This window comes from Macaca mulatta, chromosome X (assembly GCF_049350105.2).
Source record: "Macaca mulatta isolate MMU2019108-1 chromosome X, T2T-MMU8v2.0, whole genome shotgun sequence".
NCBI lineage: Eukaryota > Metazoa > Chordata > Mammalia > Primates > Cercopithecidae > Macaca > Macaca mulatta.
Window position 1 is genome coordinate 27,575,594 of NC_133426.1, and position 16,391 is coordinate 27,591,984.

The 16,391-nt window shown below is 40.6% G+C and overlaps 1 protein-coding gene across 7 annotated transcripts in view; it reads left to right on the forward strand.

Annotated features, from left to right (window-relative positions):
• Positions 1-13,360, forward strand: part of DCAF8L2 (DDB1 and CUL4 associated factor 8 like 2) — a 171,952-nt gene extending 158,592 nt beyond the window's left edge. For 6 of the 7 annotated variants that reach the window (XM_077987680.1, XM_028841748.2, XM_077987681.1 and 3 more), the window contains one exon: positions 10,275-13,360. In XM_077987680.1, coding sequence (XP_077843806.1) covers positions 10,333-12,213 — 1,881 coding nt within the window. In that variant the 5' untranslated portion in view covers positions 10,275-10,332 and the 3' untranslated portion in view covers positions 12,214-13,360. 7 annotated transcript variants of the gene reach the window in all.
• Positions 13,361-16,391: the final 3,031 nt, after the last annotated feature.

Genomic DNA, 16,391 nt, shown 5'->3' on the forward strand with positions numbered 1-16,391 from the left:
CTCTTGAGCAAAGTAAACTAGACACATAAAAAGTATTACCGGCATTTTATAGAAGTTTGTAAAAATATTTATTTCAGATAGAATGTGAGAAATTGTTCAAATGTAATTAATTTCCAATCATCTTGCCTTGCCTGTCTCCAATTCATTTCCCACCCTGAGAGCAATAATTATAAAATGCAAATCCTATCAGGTAATCCTTTGCCTAAATTATCTGTGCATTAGTTAAAATTTAACTTCTTCTCAGCATGCCTTTATAAGAAAGCAGCAGTTCTCAAAGTGTGATTGGGGAGCTTGAGGGTGGTCTCTGAGACCTTTTAAGTGGGTCTGCAGGGTCAAAATTATTTTATGGTAAGTCTAAAATATTATTTTTTCCAGTCTCATTCTCTCACAAATGTACAGTCGAATTTTCCAGACACTGCATAAAGTGTGATATTGCAACAGATTGCATGAAGAAGCAGATATGAGAATCCAGATGTCTTCTATTAAACCAGACAATAAAAATATGCAAAATTGTAGAACAATGCCAATCTCCTTATTAAATTTGGTTTGTTGGGAAAAAATCTTTCATAAAATGTATTATTTATGTTAGCACGTATTGGGTTGATTATTGTTTAAAATAAATTAATAAATATTTAAAAGTTTATCAGCTTTAACTTGTAGTACGGCAAATATAAATGGATATAATTCATACACACGCAAGCCCTTTGGGATTCTCAATAACTTTTAAGAGCGTAAAGGCACTCTGAGACCAAAAAGTTTGAGAAATGCTGCATTAAAACATGCCAAGTTGTGAGCTGGCCTTGTCTCGTATTGCTGCTTACATTTACTCTGTGTTCCAACCATACTAAGATTTTCCATTTTCCAAAATGTATCATGCTCTTTCCTCCCTCCTGTCACAGGAGGCTTCCCACCTCCACCTGCTTCCCACCTTGTTGGATACTAGGCAGAAAAGGGACTGAAACAAAGTGAGTCTGAGCCAGAGGAGCATGGGCATGCATACATAAGGGCCCAGAAGAAAATTCACGTTAGGTGGCTATGTGCTGCTCTGTTGCTCCTGCTTTCAATGTTTTGCTCAAATATCTTTTCTGGAAGCCAATCTAAACACTATGTCTACCCCAAAACAGTATCTCCTTTCACTGTACTTTCACAGGACCCTCTGTTAATAATTCAATTAGCATATATTTGGCTATTTTAATTGTTTTTAATGGAAATTGTTCTAGAATATAGAGAATCTTTTTTTTTTTTTTTTTTTTTTTTTTTTTTTTGCATCTTTTGTTTCCAAATGACAGTCTGAAGTTAATGGACTTCCCAGAAATTTGAATAAGTGTTTCTAAAATCTAGGAAGCACATTTAAATGTAAGGTTTGCCAACACCTTATGAAATCGTCACACAAAAAATTCTACTAATCTTAGTATGCATTTCACTTTAAAATCATTACTGGTTTGCAAATGTATCTCTCCCACTGGGATGTTATTTCCATGAGGGCAGAAAACACGACAAACCCACTACATAAGGAAGGTGATATAGCATTTTAGAAATGATTGTCTTTTAAATCCTTAAACCCACCAAAGCAATCAGATTAATAACCCATCTTTTTCTTTGATTGACATTTTCAGAATCAGGCTGCCATACTTCTGGTATCCAAGAGTAGTTACGGTAATGTCCTGGGATATTCAAGTGGCACTGGAAGGTTTTGTCTAAAAAACATCTTCCCCAGAGTAGGAAGTTCCCCTTAGATTAAGAAAATAGCTTCTAAGAAAATTGAGCCACATCTTAGAATGAACTACTTTACTCTTTTAATCGAATTGTTTTGCCTTAATAGCTTGAGTCCACATGACAGTGCTCTGAATCATCCTGTCCTCCTAAGCTTCATATATACTTGCAGGCCTAGTTGAACACGTTTGCTGATCAGAGCAAACTTTGACTTCCCTAGGACCTCCAACCTGCTGACCCTATCATATTTGCCATTTCCATCTTCTTCCTCAAGTCCTTAATTCCCTTTTTAATATAGTTAAATTTCATGGTTTGTTATTATAAAATTTCACTATGTAAAATCTAAGCTCCTTTGTCCCCCACCCCCAACTCTCTGTCATCATCAACTAGCAAAAGAATTTGGAATTTACTTCAATCCAGGTATCTGCCTACTCCATTTCTGTCCTCAAGTATCTGAAATGGTTAGAGAAAAACAAGTAGCAATGCTGTCTCACTTTATGTTTGTGTTATGAAACTAAAAGTGGTCTGATCTGCTTCCAGGCAACAAATCTCCATTTCTCTATTGGACTAATTCTCTCATTCTCTGAGTTGGCAGTTCCAAACCTTCTTCTGTCTCAAAGCTCTAGCACAGAGGTATTCCTTCTCATTCATAAGTGATTTCCTTGCTTCTTTATTCACTTCAGGAACGGAAGCAGTTAGAAGATAACATGCATATACTCTTTCACCACCAGATCTAACAACCTGCCTGCCTCCATGCCAAATATTTCATCTCCTCTCCTGCTACAACCCCTCCACCTGTGCGTTGAATCCTGTTTTCTCTCCCCTATTTAAGACTTTCAGAAACTTCTGTCCCCCCTGCATTACAACTTTCCCCTCACTACTGAATCATTATCATTAGTATATGACATCCTGTGATAAACCTGATTTTTAAAAAAATCTATTGACCCCATTTCGCTTTGTTATCACTCTAGTTCTCTTCTCTTTGCAGCAAAACTCTATAAGGGTTGTCTCTCCTCACTCACCATCATCACTTCTTCCCTCTTCTTTCTCTCCCCAAACATTCCTGGCCAAGCTTTTTTCTCGTAAGTCTTATAAAAAGAGTTACAATAAGTCACTGGTTACCTCCCTCTTACCAAATTCAGTGGTCACTTCCAAGGCTTTTTCTTAACCTCTTGGCAATATTTGGTACAGTCAATCACACCCAACTTTGTAAAATAAATTCTACACTTTCTTCATATTCTCATATTTTTCTCCTACATAACTGGCTGCTCCTTCTGCTCCATATGGTTGTTTTCTCCTTTCTTCCTAAAATAAATGTTGGAGTTTTCCAATGCCTAGTTCTCAGATCTTTGCTTTCTCACTATATTCATTCCCTAGGTGATCTCCTTTACTCCCAGTGGCTAATGACTTCTAAATTTATATCTATATTTATAATCTTTCCTGTAAACTCCAGACATGTGTATCCAATTGCCAACTCAGTGCTTCTGTTTTCTCAATGTTTTGTGGACATTTTTATACTTGATGTAAATAAAACAGAACTCTTGATTCCCCATCTTCATCCCTAATCCTCACTGTAGTAAATGTCACCACCATTAACCCATTATTCCTGTCAAATACTTAGGAGTTACCATTGATTCCTATCTGTCCACCAGAGGCTGGATAGCTTACATTTACACATCCAGATTCCTTCTCCTCCCTTCTTAATGTGATTGAGTGGGAAGCACCAGCAGGAGAGCACAGAAAGGAGAATAAATCTGGGGAATTTATTTCTCTGACTGCCTGTCTATGGGTTCACAGAGGAATGGCTATGTCACACCAGACTCTCCACACTCCCTTTTTCGTCTCAGGTTTTTGATAACTTCTCTCTGCCTTCTATACCTTTTGGCTTAGGAGTATAATGTCTTCCTGTTCGTAATAGCAATGATGTCCGCATGCTTCCCTTGTGATTTAGCCTGCTCTCACCTTTGTAAGGAGCCCACTTGTTGAACTGCTTCCAATTACCCAACTGGTATGTTTCTTGCTGACAGGCTAATTCACCTCACACTCATATTCAGCTCATCAGCAAATGCTGCCTTTTCCACTTCAAAATATATTCCAAACTTAACTAATTTTCTCCACCTACACCATTCCAACACTAGTTTAATCCAGTTTAATTTCTCACCTGGATTAGAGCAATAGTTTAGTACATCTGTTCTCTCTTCTCCTCCCATGCTATTCTCCACACAATAGCTGGTGTCATCCTTTTAAAAAGTAAGTCACACAATGCATTCCCCTGCTGGCAAGCTCCCAAAGGTTTTCCAGCACACTTAGAATAAAATAAAGCACTCTAATTCCTTATAATGGTCAACAAGGTTCTGTTTAGTTGGCCATGGCTACTTCCAATCTCATTGCCTGTCACTCTCCCTAAAGCTTACTCGCACTGTTTGAATCACAGCCTCCTTGAAGTTCCATGAACACTCACATTGTGATCCTACTTCAGATAAGTTGCACTCAGTATCACTTTATAAGGAATGTTCTTACTCTAGGTACTTAAGGATCTATTTCTCTTTTCATTTGGCCCTCTACTTAAATGTCACCCCATTAAGGAGTCCTTCCTGAATGTGCTATCTAAAATAACAACTCATATTTTATATGCACTTACACAACTTTAATTCTCTCCATAATATTCCTTACTGCTTCATCTGGTCTATCTATATATTAATTTGTCTATTTTCTCTTTCATCCACTATATTACATACTCCATGAGTCAACGGAATGCCACTTTTATTCACCACCATATTATCAGTACCTAGAATAGTACATGGCACATAGAAGTCCTAAATAAATGCATGGTGGATTAATGAACGAGAATGGAAATAATAAAATGAATTGATGAGATGTAAAGCCAAACTTAAACAAAAACTTAAATGAAAAGCCAATTTATAGTCAAAATTTGCCTAATAAGCAAATATGAAAAGCAGATTGATAAAATAGCATCAGGTTAAAGTAATCTGATTCACCCTCTAACACTGGAACTGTTCTTTGCAACGGGTCAAGACATATCCAAAGCCGATTAAGATTTCCTGATATAATTTGGATATTTGTACCCTCAAATCTTGTGTTAAAATTTGATCCCGAAGAGAGTCAGAGCCACCACCACTCTCCCTCTCTTCCCCTCTCCAGAGCCACCAGACCTTCAGGGTCTCTGCAGCCTGCCTCCTCAGCCTAGCCCCCCCTCCCCCCACCCCCAGGCCCCAGCACCATGCCTCAGAAGACCTTCAAGCAGCCTGCACCTTAAGACAAAGAGTAGATGTCTCACTTACCGGAGAGCAGCATCCAACCAGAATCCCTGTGATAACAGGATACAAGAGTGAGAAGCAGCTGCCTGTTCTGGATGAAACAAAGTTCCTTGTGCTAATCAAGCCTTCTTCCTGTTGGTGACTGGGCACAGAATGATGAGCATCACCTCGCTGATTTCAGAGGTGTATGAAGAGTGAGAAGGATGAAGATGGCTTCCTATATATGGTATATGCCTCCCAATAGATTTTGGAATGAAATTGTCACTGTAAAACTAGATAAAAATGCATTTATTCTAGAATTTTACACCATTACCAAAGAAAAAAAGAAGTGTTACCAACTGAGATGGATCAGTTTATCTAATTGCAGATCTCCAAAACAGTAGTGTTCCCACCTAGGAAGTTAGGAAGTTGTTCTTGTAATTAAACAGAAAAACTGAGCCCCAAATGAACACACTCAGGTCTAGAAACTATATTATTTAACCTAGGCTAGCTTGCTTCCAAATTTTAGAATTTTTAAAATAAAATATTTTGCATTCTAAGTTACCAATAAAATAGACTTTCAAGTTATTTTAATATTGTTTTCCCCTAAATAGGAACTTCCCATTCTAGCAGTAATTTAAAGGTATTCAGAGAGACACTGAGTCTTATCTTTAGGTTCACAGAACCTGCCACCTTTTTATAGAGGGGTTTTTACTCAACTAGAGAAATCTCTCTAAGAGGATCTTTAAGCATACGTTGTGAACCATAATCCCTCAAAATGCATATATCATAGTAGTTGGCACAAGCGCAGGGTAAATGGGGTGTGTAGGAAAATAACTCTAGCCAGGCCTGGTGGCTCACACCTATAATCCCAGCACTTTGGGAGGCCAAGGTGGATGGCTCACCTGAGGTCAGGAGTTTGAAACCAGCTTGGCCAATATGGTGAAACTCTGTCTCTACTGATAGAAAAATTAGCCAGGTGTGGTGGCACACGCCTGTAATCCCAGCTACTCGGGAGACTGAGGCAGGAGAATTGCTTGAACCCAGGAGACAGAGGTTGCAGTGAGCTGAGATCATGCCACTGCACTCCAGCCTGGTCCACAGAGCGAGACTTCATCTCAAAAAAAAAAAAAAAAAAAAGAAAAGAACTCTGACTGCTGCTCGGGGTTCTTGATCCCTATCAGAAGTATACCAAAAGTCTATGCTCTCGCAAGTGTTAGACAGCTATTTGATTTGTTCTCTGGATAGTTACATACATAAAAACACCACCACTCAATAGGAAACTTAAATAATTCATAATTTTAGTCTAGTTTCTTAGAATATCCCAGAGAAAAAGAGTGGCATTTCTTCTATTTCAGGTTTTGTCTGCTCTAAGTGCTCTAACTAGTGTCTGCGTTGGTAAAGAAACCAGCAGTGTACCAGTGTCATTCTTTAGGACAGCCATAGAAACCACAGAACAGTAAAACTAAAAGCATAAAAATTAAGATGCACTCCCTTCTACCTTTTGGCTTATAGCTATGGATGATCCCCATTTTTTAAACTGTGTAACTAAATAGTATTAAAAGGTTCTCACACTTTATTTTTTATTTCATTTTATTTTATTTTTTGAGATAGGGTCTTACTCCATGACCCAGGCTGGAGTGCAGTGGCGCAAATACAGCTCACTGCAGCCTCGATCTCCCAGGCCCAAGGGATGGGATTCGCTTGTCTCAGCCTTCTGAGTAGCTGGGACTATAGGCACGTGCTATCACACCTGTCTAATTTTTTTGAAAGGTTCTCACATTTTAAACAGTAGTTCAGTAGTTCACTGTTAGGTCAAACGACCATCAGAATTCTCCCACCCTAAGTCCATGCCATTTTTGGAGAAAACATAAAAGGGGGCATGCGCTGTTTACGAATATTTTGTTTGTTTGTTATTTGAGACAGAGTCTCACTCCGTCACCCAGTCTGGAGTGCAGTGGCGTAACCTCGGCTCACTGCAACCTCCGCCTCCCGAGTGCAAGTGATTTTTGTGCCTCAGCCTCCCGAGTAGCTGGGACCACATTCACGCCACCATGACCTGCTAATTTTTAGTAGAGAGGGGGTTTTGCCATGTTGGCCAGGCTGGTCTCAAACTACTGACTGCAAGTGATCCATCTACCTCAGCCTCCCAAAGTGCTGGGATTACAGGCATGAGCCACCATGCCTGGCTTTTATTATTTATAATTTTTATTTATTTTTTGAGACAGGGTCTCATTCTGTCGCCCAGGCTGGAGTGCAGTGGTGTGATCTCAGCTCACTGCAACCTCCACCTCCTGGGCTCAAGTGATCCTCCCACCTCAGCCTCCCAAGTAGCTGGAATTACAGGTGTGTACCACCACACCTGGCTAATTTTTTGTATTTTAGTAGAGATGGGGTTTCACCACGTTGGCCAGGCTGGTCTCAAATTCCTGACCTCAAATGATATGTCTACCTCAGCCTCCCAAAGTGCTGGGATTATAGATGTGAGCCACCATGCCTGGCCTGTTTACAGATATTAATGTCAGGAGTTAAATATCTTCAAGTCCAACCTATGATAAAAGACCAATGCTTCCTACTACTTGTTGGGGTTCACTATTTACTTTTTCTCAGGAGTATCACAGGAAGATCACAATTACACCACTTTAGACTGTACACGTGGCAATTCACAACTTACTCCTGTGTGTTTAGATGTATCTGGAAGACCTGTATCTGTTAATGAACGTTGTTTACTGTAATGGAGGGGAAAACAAGATTCCTGCATCTGGGCCCTTGACTGATTATTAAAGGGGTTCTTGTTACCTGCTCTCCCTGTTACATGCATCTGTCCACTTGGCTAACTTTTAATATGTATATTTTTATATTATGTAAGTTCTTAACTGGCCTATCTCGTTTAAATTGTATACATCATTATATTTGACATTACTGTAACTACTGTACAATCAATAAAATTCCTATGAGAAACACTGCTTAAAACAAATATCATACTGAAGGGTGACCTATATTCCATATTAGTTGGTGGTCACTTTATTTATAGGATGTTTAAAATAAATATATTTTAATGAACTAAGCTGAAGAAAAGCACAATTAAAAGCTATCAAAAAAATTGATGCCCAGTGTTGAAAGTGGGGCCAGGTGGGAGGTGTTTGGATCATGGGGATAGATCCTTCATGAATGGCTTGGTGCCTTCTCTCCAGGTAATGAGTAATTTCTCACTCTATTAGTTCTCACAAGATGTGATTGTTAAAAAGAGCTTTGCACCTCCTCTTTTCCCGCTCCCTCTCTTACCACATGACACTCCCGCTCCCCTTCTCCTTCTGCCATGATTAAAGCTTCCTGAGTTCCTCACTAAAAGCAGAACCTCGTGCCTGCCTCTTGTATAGCCTGCTGACCTTTTAACCAAGTAAACCACTTTTCTTTCTAACTTACCCAGCCTCAGCTATTCCTTTAGAGCAAAGCAAAATGGACTAAGACACTTCCTTTCCTGGACAATTCCTTTATGGGTATGTTAGGCTTTGATGCTCTAGGTTTCCTGTTTTTGTGTTCCATGGCTGAGCAAGACCCTTTGTTTATGAACATGAATTCTTTTAAATAATTACTATGCAATATATCATACACATAAAATGTGTATGCCTAGCAATAAATAATAAAAAGAATAACTGGACACCTATACTGAGGATAAGATATAAATAATGCCAAGAATTTTTGAAGTTCCATCTTTCTCAGATTTCAACCTTCTTCTCTTTTTGAAATTTAATCATTATCCTGAGTTGTGAATCAATTACTCCCTTGCCTTTTTAAATGATGTTATTTTATATGAAAATAATATATACTTGCAAAAAATTGAAATTATTGACTATCCTTTTTAATTGTGTTTTCACTCATCATTGTGTTAAAGATTCATCCATGCTCATGTATTCAATTCTAGTCTAGTCTACTCACTTCTGTACATTATTCCATTATATATCCATGTTATTCCTGATGGGCTTTTCAGTGGTTTTCAGTTTGCTGTGCTAGGCTTTACAAGTTGCTATGAATACTCTTTTACATATCTTTCTGTTACTATTGGCCTTGGAACCATCCGCTTTCTTTAGAAGACTGTGTACTTCTACTTTTAATCAATTTTGCATTTATCTTGCAGTTACTCTGAGGGAAACTTTGTTTTCCTCATTCTGGCATTCTTAGTTAGCAGTTTACTGTAGCCCTTTGAAAATATGCTGACATCACCTTAGATAATTCATTCACAGAAACTATTAAATTAACACAGTAATGCCAATTAATTGTCTCTGTAGAGCTGTTTTCTGTTCCTTAGAGGCCCCACAGAAACCTCTGACATATTGTGGGTGATATGTAAGAGATTTTATAGTTCTATGACATCACATAATTTCTTTTTCCATAAAATTGTGTTGGTGTTCCCTAAGTATCTTAAATTGAATTAACTCTAAATAAATATATAAGAACTCTAGTGGCATAAGAAAAAAAGGAAGTACTACTTCTATCTCAAATAGGTGAAGCCATTACTCATTTCAATGTCCACTTTCAATTGATCAGTTGATTTCAGCCCTCATTACACTGAGGGTCTAAATTCTTTTCACTAAAGGAGCCTGCCAGATGTAACAAATAAAAATAGAGGACACCATGTTAAATTTGAATTTCAGATAAATAATAAATAAAATTTTAGTGGCAATATATCTAATGTAATATTTGAGACCTACTCATACTAAAAAAAGTATTCATCCTTCATCTGAAATGCAATTAACTATGCATACCATATTTTATCTGGCAACCCTATATCGATTCTACCAGTTAGAGCACTCAAGGTTTCCCTCAAGCTGCTCGATTTAAGATATTTCTTGTATGTCAAAAAGTCACTAGCTGTGGGACACTTAGCTAACTTTTCACTGTTCTTGCCTACATCTTCATTTTATAGAGTACATTACCTTCAAGCAAAACACTGAGAGGCTTCTAAAAACTATTTTGCTTAAAGAGGATCACTTTTGCTCATGGTTCTCTAATAAGAACATTTTCCAAGGTGCAGCAAGTTTCATCTTCAAAAACCCGCAGCTACTCACAGTGTAAGATGCCTGTCGGGGTGGGGCTCTGGGCCTGGAAAACCTAGAGCAATCTGGATGCTGCGAGGAGGCGAGCAGGTAAGAAGCTTTCTGAACCTCATGGGATCCCATACTGGCAACTGCCTTGGCAGAATAGTTTATTGTCCCCTTTAGCCAATCAGATTGGCGTTTGATTGCCACGCGCTTACTTCCTTCACGACCATCAGTCCTAACCGCAGGCCAACTTTCTTCCCAGAGCTTTTAGGGGCCTGGCCTTTGCAGTTCCAGATCAACTACAGCAAAGATCGTTCGAGATGTCCCACCAAGAGGGAAGCACAGATGGCTTACCAGACTTAGGGACTGAAAGCCTGTTCAGCAGCCCAGAGGAGCAGTCTGGAGCAGTGGCGGCGACAGAGGACTCCTCAGACATTGACATAGCGACCTCAGAGCAGAGTGTGACAATGACCGGAGATGACAGTGATACCAGGGATGGTGGATTCCCCAATGATGTCGGCACAGAAAATCGAAGCTCAGACCGAGAAAGTGCAAGTGAAGACATCGAACTTGACAGCATGGAGGACTTTGAGCATTTCCTCATGAGTGGTGAAAGTTTATTCCATTACCCTTTGGTGGGAGAGGAGGAGACAGAAAGGGAGGAGGAAGAAGAGGAGATACAGGAGGAGGGAAGGGAAGAGGCGGAGGGAGGGGAGGAGGCGGAGGAGGAGGAGGAGGAAGAAGAACAGCCTCGGGCGGGTCCACAATGCAGTGGTGCCAACCATGAGCAGTACTTGTTAGAGGAGGATCGGGCGCTGGAGGAGTGGGTTTCCTCAGAGACATCTGCCCTGCCCCTACCTCGCTGGCAGGTCGTTACTGCTCTTCACCAGCGGCAGCTGGGTTCACGTCCCCGCTTTGTATATGAGGCCTGTGGGGCAAGAGCCTTTGTGCAGCGTTTCCGCCTGCAATATCGTCTTGCAGACCATGTCGGTTGTGTCAATACTGTACACTTTAACCAGCGTGGCACCCGGCTGGCCAGTAGCGGTGATGATCTAAAGGTGATAGTGTGGGACTGGGTACGGCAGAGGCCAGTACTCAACTTTGAAAGTGGTCACACAAATAATGTCTTCCAGGCCAAATTCCTTCCTAATTGTGGTGATTCCACCCTGGCCATGTGTGCCCGTGATGGGCAGGTACGGGTAGCAGAACTAATTAATGCATCATATTTCGAGAATACTAAGTGTGTGGCCCAGCACAGGGGACCTGCCCACAAGTTGGCTCTGGTGCCTGACTCTCCTTCTAAGTTCCTCACTTCAGGTGAAGATGCTGTTGTCTTCACCATTGACCTCAGACAAGACCGGCCAGCTTCAAAAGTTGTGGTAACAAGAGAAAAGGATAAGAAAGTGGGACTATATACAATTACTGTGAATCCCGCCAATACCTACCAATTTGCAGTGGGCGGACAAGATCAGTTTGTAAGAATTTATGACCAGAGGAGAATTGATGAGAAAGAAAACAATGGAGTGCTCAAGAAATTCACTCCTCATCATCTGGTTAATTGTGTTTTCCCAACAAACATCACCTGTGTTGTGTACAGTTACGATGGCACAGAGCTTCTGGCCAGCTACAATGATGAAGATATTTACCTCTTCGACTCCTCTCACAGTGATGGTGCTCAATACACTAAGAGATTTAAGGGGCACAGAAATAATACCACAGTCAAAGGTGTTAATTTCTATGGCCCCAGGAGTGAGTTTGTAGTGAGCGGTAGTGATTGCGGGCATATCTTCTTCTGGGAGAAATCATCCTGCCAGATCATCCAGTTCCTAAAGGGGAACAGAGAAGGTACAATAAACTGTCTTGAACCCCACCCTTACCTACCTGTGCTGGCGACCAGTGGCCTAGATCATAATGTGAAGATCTGGACACCCACAGCTAAAGCTGCCACTGAGCTTACTGGATTAAAGAAGGTGATTAAGAAGAACAAGTGGGAACGAGATGAAGATAGCTTGCACCATGCCAGCCTGTTTGACCAGTACATGCTTTGGTTCCTCATGCGTCACCTGACACAGAGAGGTCATCACCGGGGCTGGAGAAGTGGTGAAGCCGAATTTCCAGATGAAGAATCGGATGAGTCTTCCAGCACCTCAGAGACATCCGAGGAGGAGGGCCAAGACCGAGTGCAGTGCATGCCATCCTGAAGGCCTCATACCCCAGTCCAGCTAGATGCCACCTAAGTACACTGGACTTTAAAATTCAGTTTGACTAATTTAGAATTGTCAATAGATTAATAGATTTGCTTTTTGTCTTCTAATTTCCACAATATATGCTGAAAACCATCTCTTCCATTCCTTCCTCTCTGCTTTCCTTTCTTTCTTCCATACATTCCTTCTCTCATTCCTTTCCTCTTGGTTTCTTTATGCCTCTTTTGTTACCCCTTATTCTTACATGAGTGCATACGCAACTTATTTATGCCTCTTTTCCCTTGTTCCCTTATAGTTGACCTCTAGATTTTCTGAATTTTGTTGAAAAAATTAATACCCTTATTAGATGCATCTACTCAAATCTGACATTCTGAAAACAGTTACCTTTTTACTTTTTTTCATCTTTAACAATTTTTTCTGAAGATCAAGTTCTTCAGTTAACCTGAAAATTTCAGAAATATGTTTCTTCTTTAGAAGTAAAATAAGACAAACTATAGTTTTGTTCTGTCGATACTGACACTTGGCTGCACACACACAGTCTCAGAAAAGGAAAAGAGAAGTAGTGTGCAGATTAATTCCTAACACTTGGCCATGCACACACACAGTCTCAGAAAAGGAAAAGAGAAGAAGTAGTGTGTAGATTAATTCCTAACCAGATAATTCATTCCCTCAGAATAAATAACATGAGATTGTCTACATTTTCTGAATCCATATATTAATTTTTAAAAATTTGAGTACACTGTAGCTGGTAAGAATTAAATTAAATTTGATCACATGACATTGTTTACTCTGCGCATTAAGTTTTCTTAAAGTTTTAAGGTTGGGAACTCCTACAGGGTTACCTTCCAGGAAGTCCTCCTGGGACAGCTATTTCCTGTAAATGCCAGCTACTGGTATAAAACTCTCTCATATTTGAAAATACATTTTAATTAACTTTTAAGAACAAGTTGCAATAAAAATTGTTTATACTTACACATAACCATCTGGTGTAATTGGTAGAAAAATCCTATTTGACATCCTCACATTGCTTAAAATTCTCTCTGCTGTTTAAATTGCTTTAAAAATTGTTTTATGCCTCATTTAATATAAATTAAATAAGGGCACTGGATGTCCAATTACTGCTCAATAAAAATATTCATCTTTATTTTATATGTGTTATTTGTGTGAATGAATTCAGAAGATCCCCTTTTCCCCAACACCCATGAACTATACCACACCATTCTCTGTAGACTTTTCTTGGGAAAGAAGGATGTAATGAAACATCCTGTGTCCTGACAATGGCTTTCTTTGATAATACTTTTTGAAATGAGTATTATCTCTGTGTTTTTGGGAAAATGTAGAGCAATTTGCATAATGAGATTAGAATTTAGAGTGGAACATAACGACCGGAGTTCCTACTCACTGAGATCCAAAGTTAGGGACAACTGCCCGGGGGTCTGGGAGCCTCAAGAAGCCCCTACCAAGGTCTGCTCTCAGGAAAAGATCTTAAGAGTCCCAAAAGAGAACTTACGGGCCATAAGAAGAGTGTTAAAACTAGAATTCCAAGTTTGGGGCACCCTGTATAACTTCATGGGATACATACCAGCAATAATATTAACAAAACATTTTTAAAAAATCATTTGGGATTTCAAGTGACAGTGTCAGTGTTAGCAAAAGTGAAAGCAGATAAATTACGCAGTTCTTTCCCCACCTGCTGTTTAGAAGGTCTGCCTCTGGGGGATATATATTCTGCTCACTTAGCTGAACTAAAACTTTACTCAGAGTTCCCTGAATGGTTCTGAGATAGCTTGTGCTACAAGAGGCATTTGGTAAAAGATTTAGGAGGCAAAGGTAAAGTAGTAGCCACATTTGTTTTATGCTAAGAAAGGTGCTACTACAGCTCATGAATATTTTTGCTTATATCCTGGCTTACCTTGGTGTGGGGGCAGCAGCTGGGCCCACAATTGCTCCAGTTCTCCTTCATATCTTCCTTCTTCTTCACCAGCTCCATAAAAAAGAATGCCCACTTTTTTTGGCAGGACATTCATGTCATTGAAATTGGAGGTTTAGAGGCAGTGGAAGATCAACATGGGTCCCAGTCAGTCCTTGAGAGCTCCAGATATTCCTCATGGATTCTATTTACCCTTGCTACCTCTACTTTGCAACATCTCTTCTTCCTGAATTCCCTGCTGACTTCAGGTTCCAGCATATGATGCAAAGACAAAAGCCTCACTGAGACTGATTAACCGGCTTTCACAATTCAATAAGGCCTAGACCCTATTATAAGTCCCTTATTATATGTGTATCACCCCCATATGTGTATCATCTTATATTTGTTCAATCAGGGTGTTTGTTTCTCTGATTGAACCCTGACTGATACAACCTCCCCCACATGCTTTGGACTGAATAAATCCCCTGGTTACTTAGACTTGGACATTTGCCATCTGGAGGAATTATAGGTCCCTAAAGGGAGAAGTTGAACTTGATACACACACACACACACACACACACACACACACATTCTTACATTCTCAGTGTGAGCTGAGCTGGGATCTGCTGACTCACTCAGAAGTGGCCCAGCCCTGGGAGCAGGAGACAAAGGGAAGGGTGACATGGTAAGAACCCCATTCTTCCTCAGTGCTGGGGAACTGGAGAACACCACCTCCTTCTCCTGGCCTGCTCCAGGCTCTAAGAAGGAGAGGAGATGGAGTCTCAGGCTTGTGGCTTCCTGTCTACACTGCTGCTCCCTGGGTTGGAAGGTAGCTAAGAGATCTGGGGAGAGAAGGGGACAAAATCGGGAAAAGATGTTGATGAAGAAAGATAACAACCAGGAGTGAGGTCTAAAAGTGAATCAAAGGTAAAACACCATTGGCTGGATGCGGTGGCTCATGCCTGTAATCCCATCACTTCGTGAGGCCAAGACGGGTGGATCACGAGGTCAGGAGTTCAAGACCAGCCTGGCCAAGATGCTGAAACCCCGTCTCTACTAAAAACACACAAAAAAATTAGCTGGGCATGGTGGCACGCACCTGTAATCCCAGCTACTTGGGAGGCTGAGGCAGGAGAATCACTTGAACCCGGGCAGCAGAGCTTGCAGTGAGCCAAGATCGCACCACTGCACTACAGCCTGGGTGACTCCAGAGCAAGACTCTGTCTCAAAAAATAAAATAAAAATAACAAAGATAATACACCATTAAAAAAGAAGAGGGGAGAGAAACAAAACTAAAATCCACCCCAAATCCAAACCTGCCTAGAAGAAAAGAAAGTCCTCCGGTCTCATAGAGACATTATTTGGCAAGGCTGGCTTTGCTGCAGGAGTGCTCGGGCCTCAGTCCAGCCCTGGGAGATGGGGGACACAGCCTCTACACCTCATCCTAGTCCTGGCCGGGGGCGACTGCCTCTTAGTCATCCTCCTTGGCTTCCTCTCTCCCTCGTTCTCTCTCTCTCCCTGTCTCTTTCTCTCTCAATGAAGCTGATGTAGTATAGGCATACTTTGTTTTATTGCACTTCACTTTACTGTGCTTTGCAGATATTGCTTTTGTTTTGTTTACAAATTGAAGTTTTTTGGCAATTCTGCAATAAGCAAGTCTATCAGCACCATTTTTCCAACGGCATGTGGTCACTTCATGCCTCTGCCACGTTTTGATAATTCTTGCCATACTTCAAATGTTCCTTATAATTTTATCTGTTATGGTGATTTGTAATTGATGATCTTTTCTTTTTTTTTCTTAGACAGTCTTGTTCTGTTACCCAGGCTGTAGTGCAGTAGTGCAATCATAGCTCACTGCAGCCTCCTGGGTTCAAGGGATCCTCCCACCCCAGCCTCCCAGGTAGGGGGACTACATGCCTGAACCACCACCCCTGGCTAGCCTATTTTTTTACAAAATTTTGTTAGAGGTGGGGTCTTGCTGTGTTGCCCAGGCTGGTCTGGAACTCCTGGCCTCAAGTGATCCCCCTGAGCAACTGGGATTACAGGCAAGATGTGATTGGTGATATTTGATATCACCATAGTAACTGTTTTGGCACACCATGAACTGTGCCCATTATAACATGATGAACTTATTCAATCAACGTTGTGTGTGTTCTCAGTGCCCCACTGATCAGCCATTTCGGTGTCTGTCTCCCTCTATTATGGCCTTCCTATTCCCTAAGACACAAGAATATGGAAATTAGGCCAATCAATAACCCAACAATGG